General features: G+C 44.6%; 1 protein-coding gene across 3 annotated transcripts in view; it reads right to left on the reverse strand.

The window, feature by feature from the left end:
- The window catches only part of Tex2 (testis expressed 2), a 91,555-nt gene that overhangs the window by 55,790 nt on the left and 18,173 nt on the right, over positions 1-17,592 (reverse strand). For all 3 annotated transcript variants that reach the window (XM_013037932.1, XM_013037933.1, XM_013037934.1), the window contains exon 2: positions 143-1,793. In XM_013037932.1, the coding sequence (XP_012893386.1) occupies positions 143-1,768 (1,626 nt within the window). In that variant the 5' untranslated portion in view covers positions 1,769-1,793. The remainder of the gene's footprint in view (positions 1-142; positions 1,794-17,592) is intronic.

A 17,592-nucleotide genomic window follows, 5' to 3' on the forward strand; every position in this document is an offset into this window, starting at 1 on the left:
AGAAAGAAAGAAAGAAAGGAAGAAAGAAAGGAAGGAAGGAAGGAAGGAAGGAAGGAAGGAAGGAAGGAAGGAAGGAAGGAAGGAAGGAAGGAAGAAAGATGTATGAGACCACATATACTTGATAGCAGCTAGAGAGGCCTACCTTTAGAATTTCAGGTTCTTTGATGTCCAGTGATCTTATATTCCAGTGTTGCAGAGTTTTATGTGACTTAGGGTATTTATGAGCACTTGGTGGTGTAAAAAACCAAATCATGCAAATCGCAGTCATGAATCCAAGGCCAACTCCCAGAAAGAGTCCACTAATATAGTAGGGGAGGGGGAGGATGAGGTATGCATAGACACACATTACAAAGAAACCCAATGTCTTCATGGGTAATTCTACCTGTGTGTCCACCTCATCCTCACTGTCAAGATCTACACCATCATCCTCGAGCACCTCTGGCTTGAGAGGGATGTCTGGGGGCTTGTCAGCCCTCCCCTCCCCCTCAGTTTCCAGGTCAAAGTCTTCAGTGTACAGTTCACAGAACTCTTCATCCTCTTTGCTCACTAAGGCAGACAAGGAACATTTCTCAAGAACGAGAGAACTTGTCTTCAAACCTAAATCCTTCAAACTGCTTGCCTGGGAGCCTTTGGGTTCCACCTCTCTTGCGTGCTCTTCCGTGGACTTTGAGGGGTCACTCCTGGCAAGGCTGGAGTCATTCCCAGAACCATCCCCTTCCGAGTCACACTCCTCCTCCTTGATGCTGTAGTTGTTATTGCTTTCCAAGTGCCCGTTCAAACTGGACAGGTTGGAGAGTTCTGAAGCACTTGACGATAAGGCTTTGGGCCTATGGCTGCCACTTTCTTCCCCAATAATTTTACTGAGGAGCTGAAAAGGTTCATATATGACTTCTGAAAGGCGTCGTTTAGTGTCTTCAATTTTTGCCTCCATCTCGGGCACTTTAAAAAAGGATCGAGTATCAGAGGGAGAAGTCAATGGAGAAGAAGGTGCAGTTTTGGAATCTCCACCTGTGTTTCGTGGCTGTGTGAACTGCTTGAACAGGTGCAAATTCAGTTTGGAGTCAGGAGGCTTATAGGACACAGAGTCGGACTCCTGCCGGGAGGTGTCTGTGGACAGAGACTTGACTAATGTCTTCATCAAGTGCCTGTGCCTGGGGGTGTGTGGGGACTCTTTTGGCTCCACCTCAGTAGACAGGGATTTCACCAGGCTCATGAAGGGCTTTGCGCTGGAAAGGGCGGAGGATGAGGCACTGGATGAAAGGACAGGAGACTTGGAAGGAGAAGACAGTGGGGAAGAGGAACTGGTTTTCTGCTCAGAAAGGGACGACACACTAGGAGAACTAGCTAAGGGCCCTGATGAAGAGGACCCTGGGGACAGAGCCAATGGCACTGTACTTAATACTTGTGCTGCTGGAGAAGGGGATTCCAGCAGCTTTACAGTGTTCTCGGAGACGGGCAAAATGGCAGGGGACCGGGACACAGACAGTCCATCTGCCAGGATGGCAGCAGGGCCCACGGTGTCATGGCCAACCTGGGGTTCCAGATAGAGGTCTTCCTTAGCTTCAAGGCCCGTTACAATGCTTTGGTCATCCAGCCCCTCAAGGTATTCCCTGAACTCCTCCTCCTCTTCCTCCTCCTCCTCCCCAGATGCCGAGAAGTGAATGGCGATAGTGTCTCGGGACACAGACCTCTGCACATGCACTTTGGGGGCTGATGGTTTTGGCATGTCAATGGTTTTCTCTGCATGGCGACCATTCAGACTTGTCATTGCCGGCTTCGCAAGGACTCAGGCTCTGTGGAAACAGTGAGAAAAGCAGAGATCAGAGAGCAGCTTCTCCACAGGACACACTGCTATTTGCCGGAGGAGCCTAAGATAAAGCTCAGTTAAAGTGTGATTATGCTTTTCCTTGGCAGATGTCCACTGTTTCTTCACTTCAGTGGGTTTAATGGTTTAATTTTCACTAGATGAATTCCAGTTAGTCATTCTCTCTTATGAGGAAACCACACACTAGTGTTACAAGTGACACACAATCTGTCTTACTTCCCAACATCTGAATAACCACTTCCTCTCTTTCACTGGCCCATTTCTACTAAATTCTCTACTGTTTAAAGTACCTAAGCAATAGATGCTACCAGAAGTCCAACAGGATATAATGTGCTTCCTGGTAATTTTCAGGATACTATACAAAAAGGTGCACCAGTGGTCTTCTAGTTATAAAGTTAACCCAAGAGGGATTATACTTCCTTGGTAGTGTTCACATTCTAATGATTTGCCTTACTTCTCCCTCCAGCACTAGTACTATCTTGCCACTACAAATAAGAGGTGAAATGTCCAAGTGGGGAGGTCAGTAAAATTAACCGCATGACTATGACCTGTTGACTTCTTTGTTCTCTTAACTGGTAGGTACTAGAAAGCCAGGGTATTGAGGTAGCATGAAGACATGACTGTTTATTTCAAGCCGAATTCATTATTCAAATGGCAAGACAATAAAAGGTCAATGCTGCAGCCTACTACTCGTCAAGAATTCTCTTGAGTGACATTGATCAACATGCACTGTACTTACAAACTGACATGTTGAATTGAAACCTCTTTGTATTTAAGGAGACAGACAGACAGACAGACAGAGCCCAGTACCTGTGGCTCATACCTGTAATCCTGGCTACTCAAGGCTGAGATCTGAAGATTGTGGTTCAAAGCCAGCCCAGGGAGCAAAGTCTGTAAGGCTCTTATCTCCAACAAACTACTCAAAAAAGCCAGAAGTGGCACTGTGGCTCAAGTGGTAGAGCACTCACCTTGAGCAAAAGATGGCACCCAGGCCCAGACTTCAAGCCTCAGGATTAGCAAAAAAAAATTTTTAAAAGGGGGGGGGGGGAGAAAAAACTCTTGAGGACTATTGTAGGAGTCATAGAAGCCATGCTTTCTGCCGTTCTGGAGCTTAGTGGCTAGTTGGCAACAAGATGGGCATTTTAAAAGCAGAGCAGCTAAATAGACGATGCCAAGCCCACCTTTCGCCACCGTATATTATATCTCTCCTTGCTCATTTACAGCCCACTGACTAGGCATCAGGCATCATGTCAGTCCTCACAAGATCAATAGCCCAAAGCTGGGTGCCAGTGGCTCATGCTTGAAACCCTAGCTACTCAAGAGTCTGAAATCTGAGGATCACAGTTCAAAGCCAGCCCAGACAGAAAAGGCCCCACAAAACTCTTCTCCAAATTAACCACTCAAAAACCAGAAGTGGTGCTATAGCTCAAGTGGTAGAGTATTAGCCTTGAGCACAAAGAGTCTCAGAGACAGCACCCAGAACCCAAGTTCAAACCCCACAATCAAAAACAACAACAACAAACAAACCTGGAACGGAGTTTACATCAAAAGAGGTAAGACACAGAGAACATTCAGGAGTTCTGAAGAAGGCAAGAACTGTGTGTGACACAGGACATCCACTCAGTCCTCTAAACTGATGGGTAAGGGGAAGTGAATGGGCATGATTAGGAAGGACAGGCCGCCATGAAGACCACTGTGGGCTAGATCCATCTATAATCCCATATATATATATATAGAATAGGTATTCATGATGTAAAGACCTGAGGATTGTAGTGTGAAGCCATCTCATGCAGGAAAGCACATGAGACTTATTTCCAATTAATCAGCTAGAGTTGGAGCTGTGATTCAAGTGATAGAGCACTAGCCTTGAGGAAAAGCTCAGAGACAGCGCCCAGGCCCTGAATTCAAACCCAGTACCAGCACACACAAAAATATGAATAAATAAGGCATCATGGCCCAGGGGAAACAGCACCTGCCTTGGGGCCAGGCAACAGGGTATTTGGTACTTGCTCTATTCCCAGCTAACTCTGGAAGAGGCCTGAACAAGCATCTTAAGCTGGAAAATCAGGGAACTGAGGTCCTTTCTAAATCTAAAGCCCAACAGGTTTATGTTTACAGGTGATTATACACAACTTCACACTATACAGTAACAGGTAATCTACCTCCACAGGCCATCAACATGATGTTGCTAATTTTTTCCTTCAATCTGAAGCGCTCTGTACAGTTAAGTCTTCAGTCAAATATTCCTAGAGAATATAGCAAACCTGCAGGGAAGGGTGGAAAACAACGATCCTGGAACACAAAAAAGTGCAAATTCTCCAAGGATGACAAGCTCTCGAGTGCCAGGGCTGACACAAGATGGGCACATCTGAAATGACACATTCTCGGTGTCAAATCCTTGAGAGAAATTACTTTCACCAAAACTTTCCAAGAGGTTTGCTGTGGTTATTCAGGATCCTTCTATCTAAGGTGAATTTGGGGAAAGGGAAGGATCTCATCAAGCATGCAAAACCATTTATGTCCAGGAACTGGCAGCAGCCAGAAAAAAAACACAGGCTCTGGTCCAGAATGATTCCTGTTATCCGTACACCAACAGGTTTGTAGGTTTACAAAGAAGAACTATGCCAGGAGTAACAGGATTTTCATTTAGCTGCCATCTAGCTTTACAAGGGTCACTTTAAAAGAAAAGTATAGAGGTAATTTAAAATGAAAATTGGTCCTTAATAATTCTCAGCAAGTTGCTTTAACAGCAGACTGGACAGTGCATTAGGCTCTGTTTTCTAAGGCTGCTGCAAGGGGTACAGTGGCTGCCCAGTGAAAGTAGCTGCGGTAAAAGTCAAGTACAAAGTACACAGTTCTGAATCTGATCAGCGTAAGCCAGTCCACTGGGAAGTAAGGCAAGAGAGGACTGGCTGAGGTGGGTGGGCTGGGAATCAAGGGGAAGTCAGGTCCAGCCCAAGGTCATAGCATGAAAAAAAAAAAAAAAACCATAGAGAGCATCCACAGGGCTGTAGTCTCAGCAGTCAGGCTGGGCCCCAAAGGGAAAAGCTAGCGTTTGTGTAGAGCCCATGACAGGCCTATTTGCCCAATCCCCTTCCACACAGAAAGGAGGCCCCTGACCTGCCAGTTAAAAGGGATCTCTGAGCCAGGCACCAGGGGTCCATGCCTATAATCTTAGCTATTCAGGAGGCAGAGATCTGAGGACTGTGGTTCCAAGCCAGCTTGGGCAGGAAAATCCGTAAGACTCTTAACTCCAATTAATCACAGCAAAACCTGGAAATGGCGCTGGGGTTCAAGTGGCAGAGTGCTAACAAAAGGAGCTCAAGGACTATGTCCAGAGTTCAAGGCCCAGGACCAGCAAAATTTAAAAAAAAAAAGGGAGGGAGGATTTCTGTCGATCTCCATACCAGCCAGACTGCCTATATTGGCCAATATGGTCTCAGGTGGGCCCCATGGAGAGGGGATACCTGGCCGCCAGTAGGGAGAAGACAGTCTGGCTCACGGTCAAAAAGGAAATGATCTCCAGTCCTTAAGTAGCAGCTTCAGAGGTTCATAATCAACATTCTCCAATCCACACCTCCCCAGTCTCTAGTGTGAGACTAGGGCATCACTCACTACCCACCCTCCCGGTCTGCCTCCCTCCCTCCTTCCCTGCCTTTTTTCCCTACTGATGTTTAAACAGGGTCTTGCACTTGCTGGCTGGCATTTTACCACTTGAAGCACTCTGCTAGCTCTTTTCTGTTGAGGTGATTTCTTGGAAGGTCTCATGTTTTTTTGTTTTTTGTTGTTTTTTTTTTAAGTATTTTATTGTGAAAATACTGGACAGAGGGATTACAATTACATGGGCAAAGTAATGAGTGCATTTCTTATCAAGCATTGTTGCCTCCTCCTTTGTTTCCCCTTCCCATCCCTTCCCACCCCCTGGGTCTCATGTTTTTACCCAGGGCTGGCATGGATTATGATCCCCCTGCATAGTTGACGTTATATATGTGAGCCATGGAATCTGGCTGGTATTCTCACAGGTATTCTCTTCCTCCTCTTCCTCCTTCCTCCTTCTTGAGGGTACTGGGGTTTGAATCTGGGGCATACAGCTTGCTAGTCAGGAGCTCTATCATTGAGCCACACCTCTAGCCCCACACTGGTACTTTTTTTTTTTTTTGGTTGGTCATAGGGCTTGATCTCTGGACCTAGGCACTGTCTCTGAACTCTTCACCTCAAGGCAAGCACTCTATCACTTGAGCCACAGAGCCACTTCTGGTTTTCCGATGGTTAAATGGAGATTATAGTCTCATGGACTTTCCTGTCCCAGCTAGCTCTGAACCATGACCCTCAGATTTCAGCCTCCTGAGTAGCTAGGATTATAGGCATGAGCTACAGGTGCCAAGCTCACACTGGTATTTTTTAAATGCAAGAAAACCTCTGGCCTCTGCCAATCACATAAACTGAGATTAGACTAGACAAAGACTACTTCTAGAGGAAAATCACTGCATAATTTGCTGTACTAGAACCAGAGTCCATGGTTGGGGCTCTAGACAACCTATCTGGTGGTCTCCCCCAGGCCCACTCCTTCCTTCTATGTTCCTAATGGCAGACTGAAAAGGCCAATAGAGACTCTCCCCTCAGCCAATCACAGCCTTGTAGGACAGCAAGGCCCAGAAGAAAGTCAAGTGACAATCCAGAAGATGACGTGGTCTGTACAATGGCATACCACTGACTTGAGTGTCAGGTCCAGACAACATTCTCGCAGTAACAAGCTTCCTCCTCAGGTAGAAAACAGAGACATGCTCTTTACTCCTGCTGTGCCCTGGTCATGGTACCCACCATCTGACCCTAGTCACAGATGGTTCCCAGTGAGCTAAGAGCTGGGTTTTCAATGAGTAGCATGTGACCAGCTGGACTGAGAAATGAAGGATTTCATTATCCATCCAACAATCTAGCACTATAAAAAATAATGAGCCTCCTGCCCTCGCCTACCAAAACTCAATCATGTCCAGGCTCAGAAAAACTGATGACCTTTCTCATCCCTCAGGAACTGAAATGCCAGCACAGGAAATTTTCTACCTAACAGGTTTCATTTTTACAAAGCCACTGGCAGAGGGCTGGGAAGGTGGCTCAGTGGTAGAGTGCTTGCCTTGCATACATGAGGCCCTGGGTTCGATTCCTCAGCACCACATAAGCAAAAAGAAAAAAGCCGGAAGTGGTGCTGTGGCTCAAGTGGTAGAGTGCTAGCCTTGAGCTGAAGAGCTGAGGGACAGCGCCCAGGCCCAGAGTTCAGGCCCCACAACTGGACCAAAAAAAAAAAAAACAAAGCCACTGGCAGACCACAGGCCTTGGAGCCTAAAACTGACCTCTATATCATATCTTATGAGGAGGGTCCAAAGCTCACACTGTCTTTATGCTTCCCTGGGGACAATTTCCTATTAGAGATATGTTGAAGCAAAAGTCTGACATAATCACAATGGTGCTACAGATTAAGCATGTTTAGGCACAGAAGGGAAAGAGGTAGCAGAAGCAATGTAGAGAAACAAGCGTTGTGGGCTGGGAAGGTAGCTCAGTGGTAAAGCGCCTGCCTTGCATGCATGAGGCCCTGGGTTCGATTCCTCAGCAACACATAAGCAGGGGAAAAAAAAGCCGGAAGTGGTTCTGTGGCTCAAGTGGTAGAGCTCTAGCCTTGAGCTGAAGAGCTGAGGGACAGCACCCAGGCCCAGAGTTCAGGCCCCACAACCGGACACACACAAAAAAATAAATAATAATAAATAAAAAAATAAAGAAACAAGCCTGGTGTCTGGGAAGGCAAGTTTCATTATCAGGCCCACTGTCCTGTTGCAAACAACAATGATAACTAAAAAGTAAAATTATTTCTATCTCTATATATTCTGAAAAGTTGAAAAGTTCTGGTGTTTCTACAATTGAGTAAGGACTAAGCAGGCTAAAATTTAGGAAAACAGAAACCCAGAGATATGGGTCCTTCGAAGCATCAACTTTTAATGGCTTCCTCAGCAGAAATCAGAGTCTAGGGCTAGTTTAGGTGAAGCGTTAACCAGACTCACACAGTAAGTACTAAGGGACTACAAAGGGCTTCATCTACCCAGGACCAGGTGAGTCAGAAACAAACCAGTATTCATGCGGATCAGAGACCCAGGTTTGCAGAGTCTGAAAAAGTCAGGAACCTTCATCATGGAGTTATTACGCCAGGAATACCCTCAAAAGCCTGGCAGAAGAGGTGAACACTACAGTACTCCCCAAGAACCAGGCCTCAAGCTATTCTACAAACATTCTCCATGATAAAAAATAACATAACTAAAGGCAAGAAGCAGACGAAGACTAAGACTGAGGACCAGTAGGCCAAAAAAAAAGGCAGAAAAGGGAAGAAAAGTCCTTTATTCAGATAAAAGAATTATCTGGTACACGTACATGTACACACGTGTACACACACACGTGTACACACACACACAGACACAGACACACAGACACACACACACACACACACACACACACACACACAAAGTATATTTCAAGATGAGTTTGGCATACCCGCAGGGGGAATTACAGGTAAGCAGAGCAGCCTAGAGGCCATTCTCAAAGGCAAGGGTGAGGTAAGTGATGCCTGAACAAGATAATTGGAAAGACAAGGACAGATATGGAAAACAGAACAACAGGAGTGAAAGTTACGTCTCTATAAAAGGGAAGGTGTAGCTTCTGTGAAAGCAGGCAGAAGATGAGGGAGGATAGAAAGTAAAATAAAACCACCCAAACCACCCCCCCCCACACACACACTGTTTCACAAAGAAAAGAACTGTCCCCCCAGGCTTCCCTTCTACTTCTACGGGTTCCTCTAGGATAGGTCCACATACTCTCCGCCCAGACCTAACTGCACAAGAAGACTGCCTCTAGCCCCAGTGTTATAAGGATGCTCCTGAATTGGGAGAGGCACCATTTCTCCCTCTCCTGTGGGGGAGATGGCCTTGTCAGCCTAGGCTGGCAATAAAACTTCCTTTTTCTGTATGTGACTGTGTCCTCATGGTCTTCTAGGATGTGTCCTTAACTATCTTGAGATGGAAGGAATAGCCTGGGTTAACCCAATGTTAACAACAACAACAAAAAGAGCATCCTTTAAAAGGGGGAGAAGGAGGCAGAAGACTCAAAGGAAATGTGAAATAGAAGCAGGGGTCTAAATGATGCTGGTACGGTACCATGAGCTAATGAAATCAGGTGTCCTCTAGAAGCCAAAAGGGCAAGGAAATATCTCCCATAAAATAAAGGCACCAAAAGCCTCCAAAATAAATGCACCCCTACCAACACCTGGAGTTTAGGGCTTTTGGGATCCAGGATTGTGACATAATGGATGTGTGCTGTTTTAAGCCATTCATTTTGTGTTAATTGTAGTCATTTGTTGCAGGAACAATAGACAGCAAATACATGGAGAGGTGTTAATTTCTCTCAAGTACTAAGGATACATTATTGAAGAATGAATTCACTGTTGTGGGCTCTTATAGCCAATGTTCAAAGTATTAAAAAAAAAGTTGGGGCTGGGAAGGTGGCTCAGTGATAGAGCGCTTGCCTTACATGCATGAGGCCCTGGGTTCGATTCCTCAGCACCATATAAGCAAAAAGAAAAAAGCTGGAAGTGGCGCTGTGGCTCAAGTGGTAGAGCATTAGCCTTGAGCTGAAGAGCTGAGGGACAGCGCCCAGGCCCAGAGTTCAGGCCCCATGACCGGACCCCCCCCCTAAAAAAAAAAGTTGCCAGCTTTCTCCATTAATAAGGAGCTCTATGGGCTGGGAAGGTGGCTCAGTGGTAGAGCGCTTGCCTTGCATGCATGAGGCCCTGGGTTCGATTCCTCAGCACCACATTAAGCAGGAAAAAAAAAGCCGGAAGTGGCACTGTGGCTCAAGTGGTAGAGCGCTAGCCTTGAGCTGAAGAACTGAGGGACAGCGCCCAGGCCCAGAGTTCAGGCCCTACAACTGGAAACCCCCCCCAAAAAAAGGAGCCCTAGGACTCACACTCCCTTTGGAATAGGAGAGTTACCTTCACTAAAGGGTATTATGGAAAAGCCTTAAATTAAAAGGAAAACTAGAAAACAAGCAAAGAAAACATCTGGCTTATTTTCCAGGATCAGAACTTGTCACCTCAAGTAAAAGAATGAAGTTGGATCATATAAAAAAAATTAACTCAAAAACACCAAGCACAGGTGCTCACATGTGTAATCATAGCTATTCAGGAGGCTGAGATCTGAGGATTGTGGTTCAAAGCCAGCCTGAGCAGGAAAGTCCCTGAGACTCTAATTAAAAAGCTAGAAGTGGAGCTATGGCTCCAATAGCAGAGCTCTAGCCTTGATTACAAAAGCTCAAGGATAGGGCCCAGGCTGAGTTCAAGCCCCAGGACTGGCAGGTGCACATACAGACGTGCATGCGCGTACACACACACAGACACACACACATACGCATGCACGCGCGCACACACACATACATACACACACCACCAAAATGAACCAAAGACTGAAACATAAGACCTAAGACCCAGAGAGAGACACACAGAGACACACAGAGAGAGAGAATATATAAAAGAGAGGTAGAGATGAAAATAATGAATGCAGGAGCTTCAGAACAAGGATTTTTTGGCTATGACACCCAAAGCACAAGAAACAAAAGTAAAATTCAGTAAAAACAGACTGCCCCAATTTAATCTGCTACACATCAAAGAGCACAATCAACAGTGTAAACCAGGAGTCTATGGAACAAAGGAAAATATTCAAAATTCAACATGTCTGATAAGACGTTTAATACCAAGAATATACAAAGAATTCTTAAAAATTCAACCAAAAAAAAAAAGCAAAGAACTTAAGTAAACATTTCCCCAACGAAGATATCCAAATAGCCAACACACATATGGAAAGATGCTCAACATCCCAAATTATTAGGGAAGTGCAAATTAAAACCACAATGAGATACCAACTTATACTCAATGGCATGGCTGCGCATCAGAACAGAAAAGATGTGTTGGCCAGGATATAGAAATTACCGCCTTTTTGCCATGTTGGTAAGACTGCATAATGCTAAGATACAATGGAGACTCTAATATGGAGGCTCCTCAAAAACTCAGATACAGAATTGACCTATGATCCTGCAATCCCACTTTTGGGTATTTACCCCAGAGAAATGAAAACAAAGGCATTTATGTTCATACAAGAGATAGAAGCAATGCAAGTGTCTATTGCCAGATGAATGAATAAACAAAATGTGATGCACATAGACAATGAGTTATTATTCAGTCTTAAAAAGGAAGACATCAAATCTCATGCAAAAAAAGATTAAACTTGAAGATATTATACTAAGTGAAAAAAGCTACTAACACAAAATCAATACTCTATGATTCTACATACATAAGGTCTCTGAAGCAAAATAGGTCGCTGTTATCAGGGCTGGCTAGAAAGAAATGAGGAAGTATTACTTAACAGATATAGAATTTCCATTATGTAAGATAAAGGTTCCAGAGACTGGTTGTATAATAATGTAAATAAACTTAACACTATTAAAAATGGCTAATGCTGGGTGCCAGTGGCTCATACTCAGGAGGCGGAGATCTGAGGATCCCAGTTTGAAGCCAGCCCAAGCAAATAAATCCAAAAGACTGTTAATTCCAGTTAACAAGCCAGCAAAAAGCCACAAGTAGAAGTGTGGCTCAATTAGTATTATTATGCTAGACTTGAGCAAAAAAGCTTAGGAACCAAGTTCAAGCCCATGATCAGCACAAGAAAACAAACAATGGGCTGGGAAGGTGGCTCAGTTGTAGAGTGCTTGCCTTGCATGCCTGAGGCCCTGGGTTCAATTCCTCAGCACCACATAAGCAAAAAAGAAAAAAGCCGCAAGTGGCGCTGTGGCTCGAGTGGTAGAGTGCTAGCCTGGTGAGCTGAAGAGCTGAGAGACAGCGCCCAGGCCCAGAGTTCAGGCCCCACGACCGGACCCCCCCCCAAAAAAAGATTTTATATGTATATGGAGAAATATCACAATGAAATCCTTCTGTTTAACACACAAATATAAAATTTTATGTGTATTTAAATTTTTGTTCTGTGTGCAAAAAATAACTTTTAAGTTGGTCCTTTAAAACCTAAAATGAAATAATTTACACCAGTTAAAACAATTGCATTTTTAAAAACCTCACATTATTCTTCAGTGTTTACATTTCTGTGTGGTTCTACAATAACAGCTATACATTTAGAGGAAAGAACCAAAAAAATTAAGCCAAGTGCTCAGCTAAGCTGGGCCTTGGCCAGAAATGCCTCCAGGAAGCAGTATATCCTCTGCTGCTCCGTGAAGGCCTTGCTGAAGATCTTCACCATGCTTTTCCATCAAAGACACCCATTTCTTGCTTTGATTAAGAAACCCTCAAATATGAGTTTGTTGCTCCAGGACTTCTGTAGGATTCTGTTCTATTCCATCTATAAATAAGAACTAAATCAATGGCTTCCATCTAGGGAGCAAAACAAAGGCTGCAGAGCCAGTTGCTCTCCCTCTCACAAGCTCCACAAGCCGTCCACTCACTGGAGGCAGAAAATGCCATAACATCAAGGAGACTTGTTTAATTTCCACATCTAGAGAAGGTTATCATCACTAATGAAGCCATGAAAAGCCAATCAACAACAAATCAGACTGTACAAGAGAAATGATGAACTATTTCAAGACTGAGTGTTGGCATTTATTAACTTAGAGCTAATAATCTCTCTAAATCTGGTGGGGGTTTTCTTTGGTATAATTTTCTGATAACTTCCTTTCCTACCTCCAGCTGTACCTGACACAGATCCATAAAAAGAAGGTGGTTCCTTCCTGGTCATTACTGAATTCCACTATTAAATTCCAGCTCCACTTCCACTTTTTGAGGAATGTCCTAAGTTTCTTTTCTTCAAGGTCATAAGTTAAATTCTTTGTTTCTGTAAAATTTGGCCTGTTAGACATGTGCTGCCTCTGAACAGGCTTGTACTTTATATCTACAAGGACCATCTGGAATCCTGGGTTGTGACGGTCTATAGTTTTAATTCAAATTTCTTTTGGTAGAGGGAAAAAGGAAAGCTGCATTCTGTTGCCCAGGATGCCTTAACATCTCATATCTGTGCATTTTAAAATAGGCCTTTTTGTTAAAATGAAGGAAGGAGGCGTTAAGACTTTTTTTTGGTTTGCTTTGATGATGCACAGAAAACAGTGAATCTGTTCAATACCAACCATCCTAGGAAGGTCTGACTTAGTTTAAAAGTTGCAAGTACATCTTAATAGCTAGGTCTTGATTCACTTAAAGTCAATGAAACAGCTGAACTACAGCAGTCACTGTTATCTATTATTACTGGAGCTCCCAAACAAAACTCAATATTGACATCCTAGATAATGGAACAGCTCCAGCCTCAGTGCCATTTAAAGAAAAGGACAAAACTTCTTTCTTCAGCACAGGCACTCAGACATCGATAGTTTAACTCAGAGAGCTCTTTCTGCATTGCTTATGCAGGACCCTACTGGACCTCTGTCACCAGCACACAGCAAATGGCAGGGCCACTAATAAACTAGCAGCCCTACTTCTGCCACATTCACCAGAATTAATTTGAAAGCACCAACATAACTTGAATTTTTCTTTATAGATCGCTAGATGGTTCTAATAATGAAGTCAATGAGAGACTTTTTTTTGAGGGGGGAGGAAGGTGTATGTCAGTCTAGGACTTGAACTCATGCCTGGAGGCTGTCCCTGAGTTTCATTTGCTCAAGGCTAGTGTCCCACCACTTGAGCCACAGCTCTACTTCTGGCTTTTTTGGTAGTTTTAGTGGAGTCTCACAGGAACTTTTCTGCCTGGGCTGGCTTTGAACCCCAGTCCTGAGATCCCAGCCTTCTGAGTAGCTATGATTATAGGTGTGAGTCACCAGAAACCAGTTCACTTTTTTTGGGGGGAGAGGGGTAGTTGGTCATAGGATGTGAACTCAGGGTCTGGGTGCTGTCCCTGAGCTTTCTTGCTTAAGGCTAGCACTCTACCACTATGAGCCACAGCTCCAATTCCGGTTTTTGAGTGGTTGATTCGAGATAAGAGTCTCACAGGGACTTTTCTGCCCAGGCTGGCTTTGAACCACAATCCGTAGATCTCAGCCTCCTGAGATCTCACAAACATGAGCTATCGGCACGTGGCTGAAGGGCATTAAAAGACTTAACTTGATATAGGGTAAAATCTGCTAAGTATAATCTTTTCTTTTTTAAATTTATTTTTATTGTAAAGGTGATATACAAAGTGGTTACAGTTACATAGGTCAGGTAATGAGTACATTCTTCTTGAACACTTAAGTACAATCTTATACTAGAATTTTCTTTATAGACAGAAATCGGCAGCTCAAACACAGTAATTTCTGAAAAAAAAAATTTTAACTGTTTTGTGATCCTAGGGTATAAAGTCAGGGATTCACACTCACTAGACAGAGGATCTACTTACTGCTTGAACCACATCCCCAGCCCTTTTTGCTCTGGTTAATTTTTGCCACAGGGTCTTATCCTCCTATTTTACATTTCCCACCACAGCTAAGATGAAAGGGGCATACCACCTTAGTAGCTAGTTGAGAAGGGATCTCATAAACTTTTTGACAAGACTGACCTCAAACTGCAATTCTCCCAATCTGTACCTCCTGAGTAGCTCGGACTTCGGATGTAAGCAAATGAAAAAGTTGAAATCTGAGTTTGTGCATGTGAATGCACGTATGTATGCGTGAGTGGGGGAAAGCAGTGGTTATAAGAGTAAAACCAAAGTGATGGTGACAAGGTGAGAGAAGGCATAGTGGAGAACATCCTGGAGGCCATGCTGAAGGCTGGCCCTGGCAAGCTTAACAAGCTCACTGGCAGACCGAGAATGAGAACACTGATAAAGGGAGGACAAGAAATCTAAGGGCATAATCAAAATCTGCAAGGTCAGAAGCTACTGTGCTCTGTATAAGAGGTACAGCCCTGACTTGGCTAGTCAGCCACTCTGTGGTTCTGACAACTACTTACTTGTAAATAAACCCTGAGAGGGATCGCAGCCCAACCAATTCTCCCACTGTTTAGACTGTGCCAAGAAAGGACTTGAACTGAGGACAGCCTAGTGACAGTCATGGGACCCAAGCATGAGATTCTGATACTTGCTCTGAAATAGACATAATGATCATGACCTATGACATAGCAAGTGAGCCTGAGGTGGCAGAGGCAGGCTCTGCAAGAAGCAGTGAGGGGTTCATTCACTTCACACCATCTTGAGCAGTAAATGGAGGAATTGTCTTCAAGGAATTCTCCATAAGGCTCTCAATTCTGCCAGAGTAGACCATACTTGGAGTCCAACTCTCCCATTTTGCACCAAGAAATCCTTGGAAGCTGTTAAAGTCAAGCAAAAGAAACCAAGTGTATTTCAGCTGACTAACTTGCCTAAAATAATGAAGTCAAAGTACTTTTCAAATAGCTCATCTCACGTTAACAAATACTTGCTGGCCTTCCACAATGTATCTTGTTTGGCTCAGCTGTGAAACAGCTGGACATGGTCTGGTCCTAGGTGAAAGGCTGACTCTACTAGAATGAGATGCAGATAAGCAGTACTATATGCTAAAGCAACCAAGGATATCTGTCAATCTGGCCCGGTCAAGCATCCCACATCCTTCCCCCCAACTACCCAACTGCATACAGGTGGCTCTGTCCTGGCCACGACAGAGGCAGAACTCACATAGGGCCTGAGTCATTTGTGCTCTATTCCTGGGAAGTCTTAACGAATCCATCTTATGGAAGGGTGTTCCCTGGGACTCCCAATAGCCTACAGCAAGAACTCTACCTACCCTGTGTTTTAATACTTATCTTCCCAACTTTACCTCACATTAATAAGTGTTTGTGAGGATTAAGATAGAAGGTAGCTAGATTTCTGAAATGAGGTGACAACAAAAGAGGCAATATTACTGCCCAAAACACCTGGTTAAAAGCTCTAACTGGCCCCTTTGGCCACGTGGTCTCCACCATGTACAGCACAGTTCGGAATAAATAAACTTCTCTCTCCTGCCTGAATACTATGTGGTGTTCTCTTTATCGGCTACCTAATTAAACCTACCTATTTACCTTACATATGGTGCTATGATAGGGAGGGGTTTTTGAGTCAGGAATGGCACAATTCCTTCCACTTCTTCCCATTCCTGATCACCCTCTTTTCCGGGAACTGAACTGCCATGTGACGCCACGCAAGACTTTTCACCAATACCACTGCTGGCCTTCACATCCACATCCATACAGCTCAGTCTCTCTCCACATGTGGTGCCATGCCCGTAAAGACTCCCACAGCCTTTAGCCAAAAGGCCAGTCACCTCCAGAGCCAAGGACGCTTGGTTTTGGGGGCTTGGTCATTTCTCTCTAGAGGACCCTGGAGGAAGTCAGGATGCAGCTTCTGCCTGGTCAGCTCTCCTTCACTCACCACACTGATTCTCTCCTGCACTTGTAATGGGGTGCTGTGAGTCATGCCCAAGCCGGGAAACCCCCTTTTAAATGCCTCCTGCGCTCCCTGGAAAGCCAGAGCACCAAATTTTTTAGGCCATTGTCAGATCTAGACAGTTTTTGCCACTGCAATGGTAAATGGTCAGAAGTCTATTTTACTTTGAGGCTCCCTTTGCTCTCTCTCTGCCAGTTATGTCCAACTTTCCCTGTCTCTCTCTTTCTCTCTTCCTCTTTTCTCCAACCTTTTGGCTTGTGCCCTCAAGAGTGCACTGCAGGCTGGGTCCCGAGCACCCCCCTCAACATTCCTTCACAAAGCCTAGCCATTCTAGGTTTGAAAATGGTCCATATGTTTTCCTTATGTTCAGGTTTTCTTGGCCTGTCCTCTGTCTCACTAAGCCCTTTACCTCTACCTCCCAGCTATCTCCTCTAGAAAGGTAACTTTCCTTATCTTATAGTTCAACCTCTCCCTTTCTCATATTTCCCTCTCTTTCTTTCTCTCTCTCTCTCTTTTTGTCTCTCTCTTTCCTTGAGAGCACCCATACTCTGTTAGAGGGTGCCCCCTTCCTTTCTGCTTGTTTGCCTGTCTGCTTGCTCGCTTATTCAATAAAGCTCCACCAAGTTTTCTTACCATAGGGAAAAAAAAAAGCTCCAACTGAAATTAAACAGGTCCAGCTTCACACCCTAGCTCCAAGGCTTGTCAGCATGTGACCCTAGACAAGTTCCTGCCAAAAGCCTTTACTCAAGGGGATGTAACAATGCCTACCTCCCAAAGCTGCTGGGAGAATTAAGGATAACACTGAACAGACAAGAGCTCTTATTATTATTGGCTTCGGCCTCAGGCCTGAGTACATCTTTTTCATCTGAGCTGACTGAGCCATTGGACTCCTCCTGGGTGTGTTATCAAAGACCAACAAGCCAGCTAGTCTCCAACCAGTCTCCAACCTTCTCCAGTAAGGAGGAGACTGATCTGGCTGGCTGATGTTACCTTTAGCTCAGACAGATGTGAGGATTGAGAATGACAAGCTCAAGGACAATGTAGAACCATGGAAAAACTTACACACTGAAATATACAATAAAAGAGAACGTAGCCTGGTGCTGGTAGCTCACACCTATAATCCTAGCTACTCAGAAGGCTGAGATCTGAGGATCGTGGTTCAAAGCAAGACTAGACAGGACAGTCTGTGAGACTCTTTTTTTTGGTCCGGTCGTGGGGCCTGTACTCTGGGCCTGAGTGCTGTCCCTCAGCTCTTCAGCTCAAGGCTAGCACTCTACCACTTGAGCCACAGCACCACTTCCGGCTTTTTTCTTT

Source organism: Dipodomys ordii, unplaced genomic scaffold (assembly GCF_000151885.1).
Source record: "Dipodomys ordii isolate 6190 unplaced genomic scaffold, Dord_2.0 Scaffold7, whole genome shotgun sequence".
In the NCBI taxonomy this organism is placed as follows: domain Eukaryota; kingdom Metazoa; phylum Chordata; class Mammalia; order Rodentia; family Heteromyidae; genus Dipodomys; species Dipodomys ordii.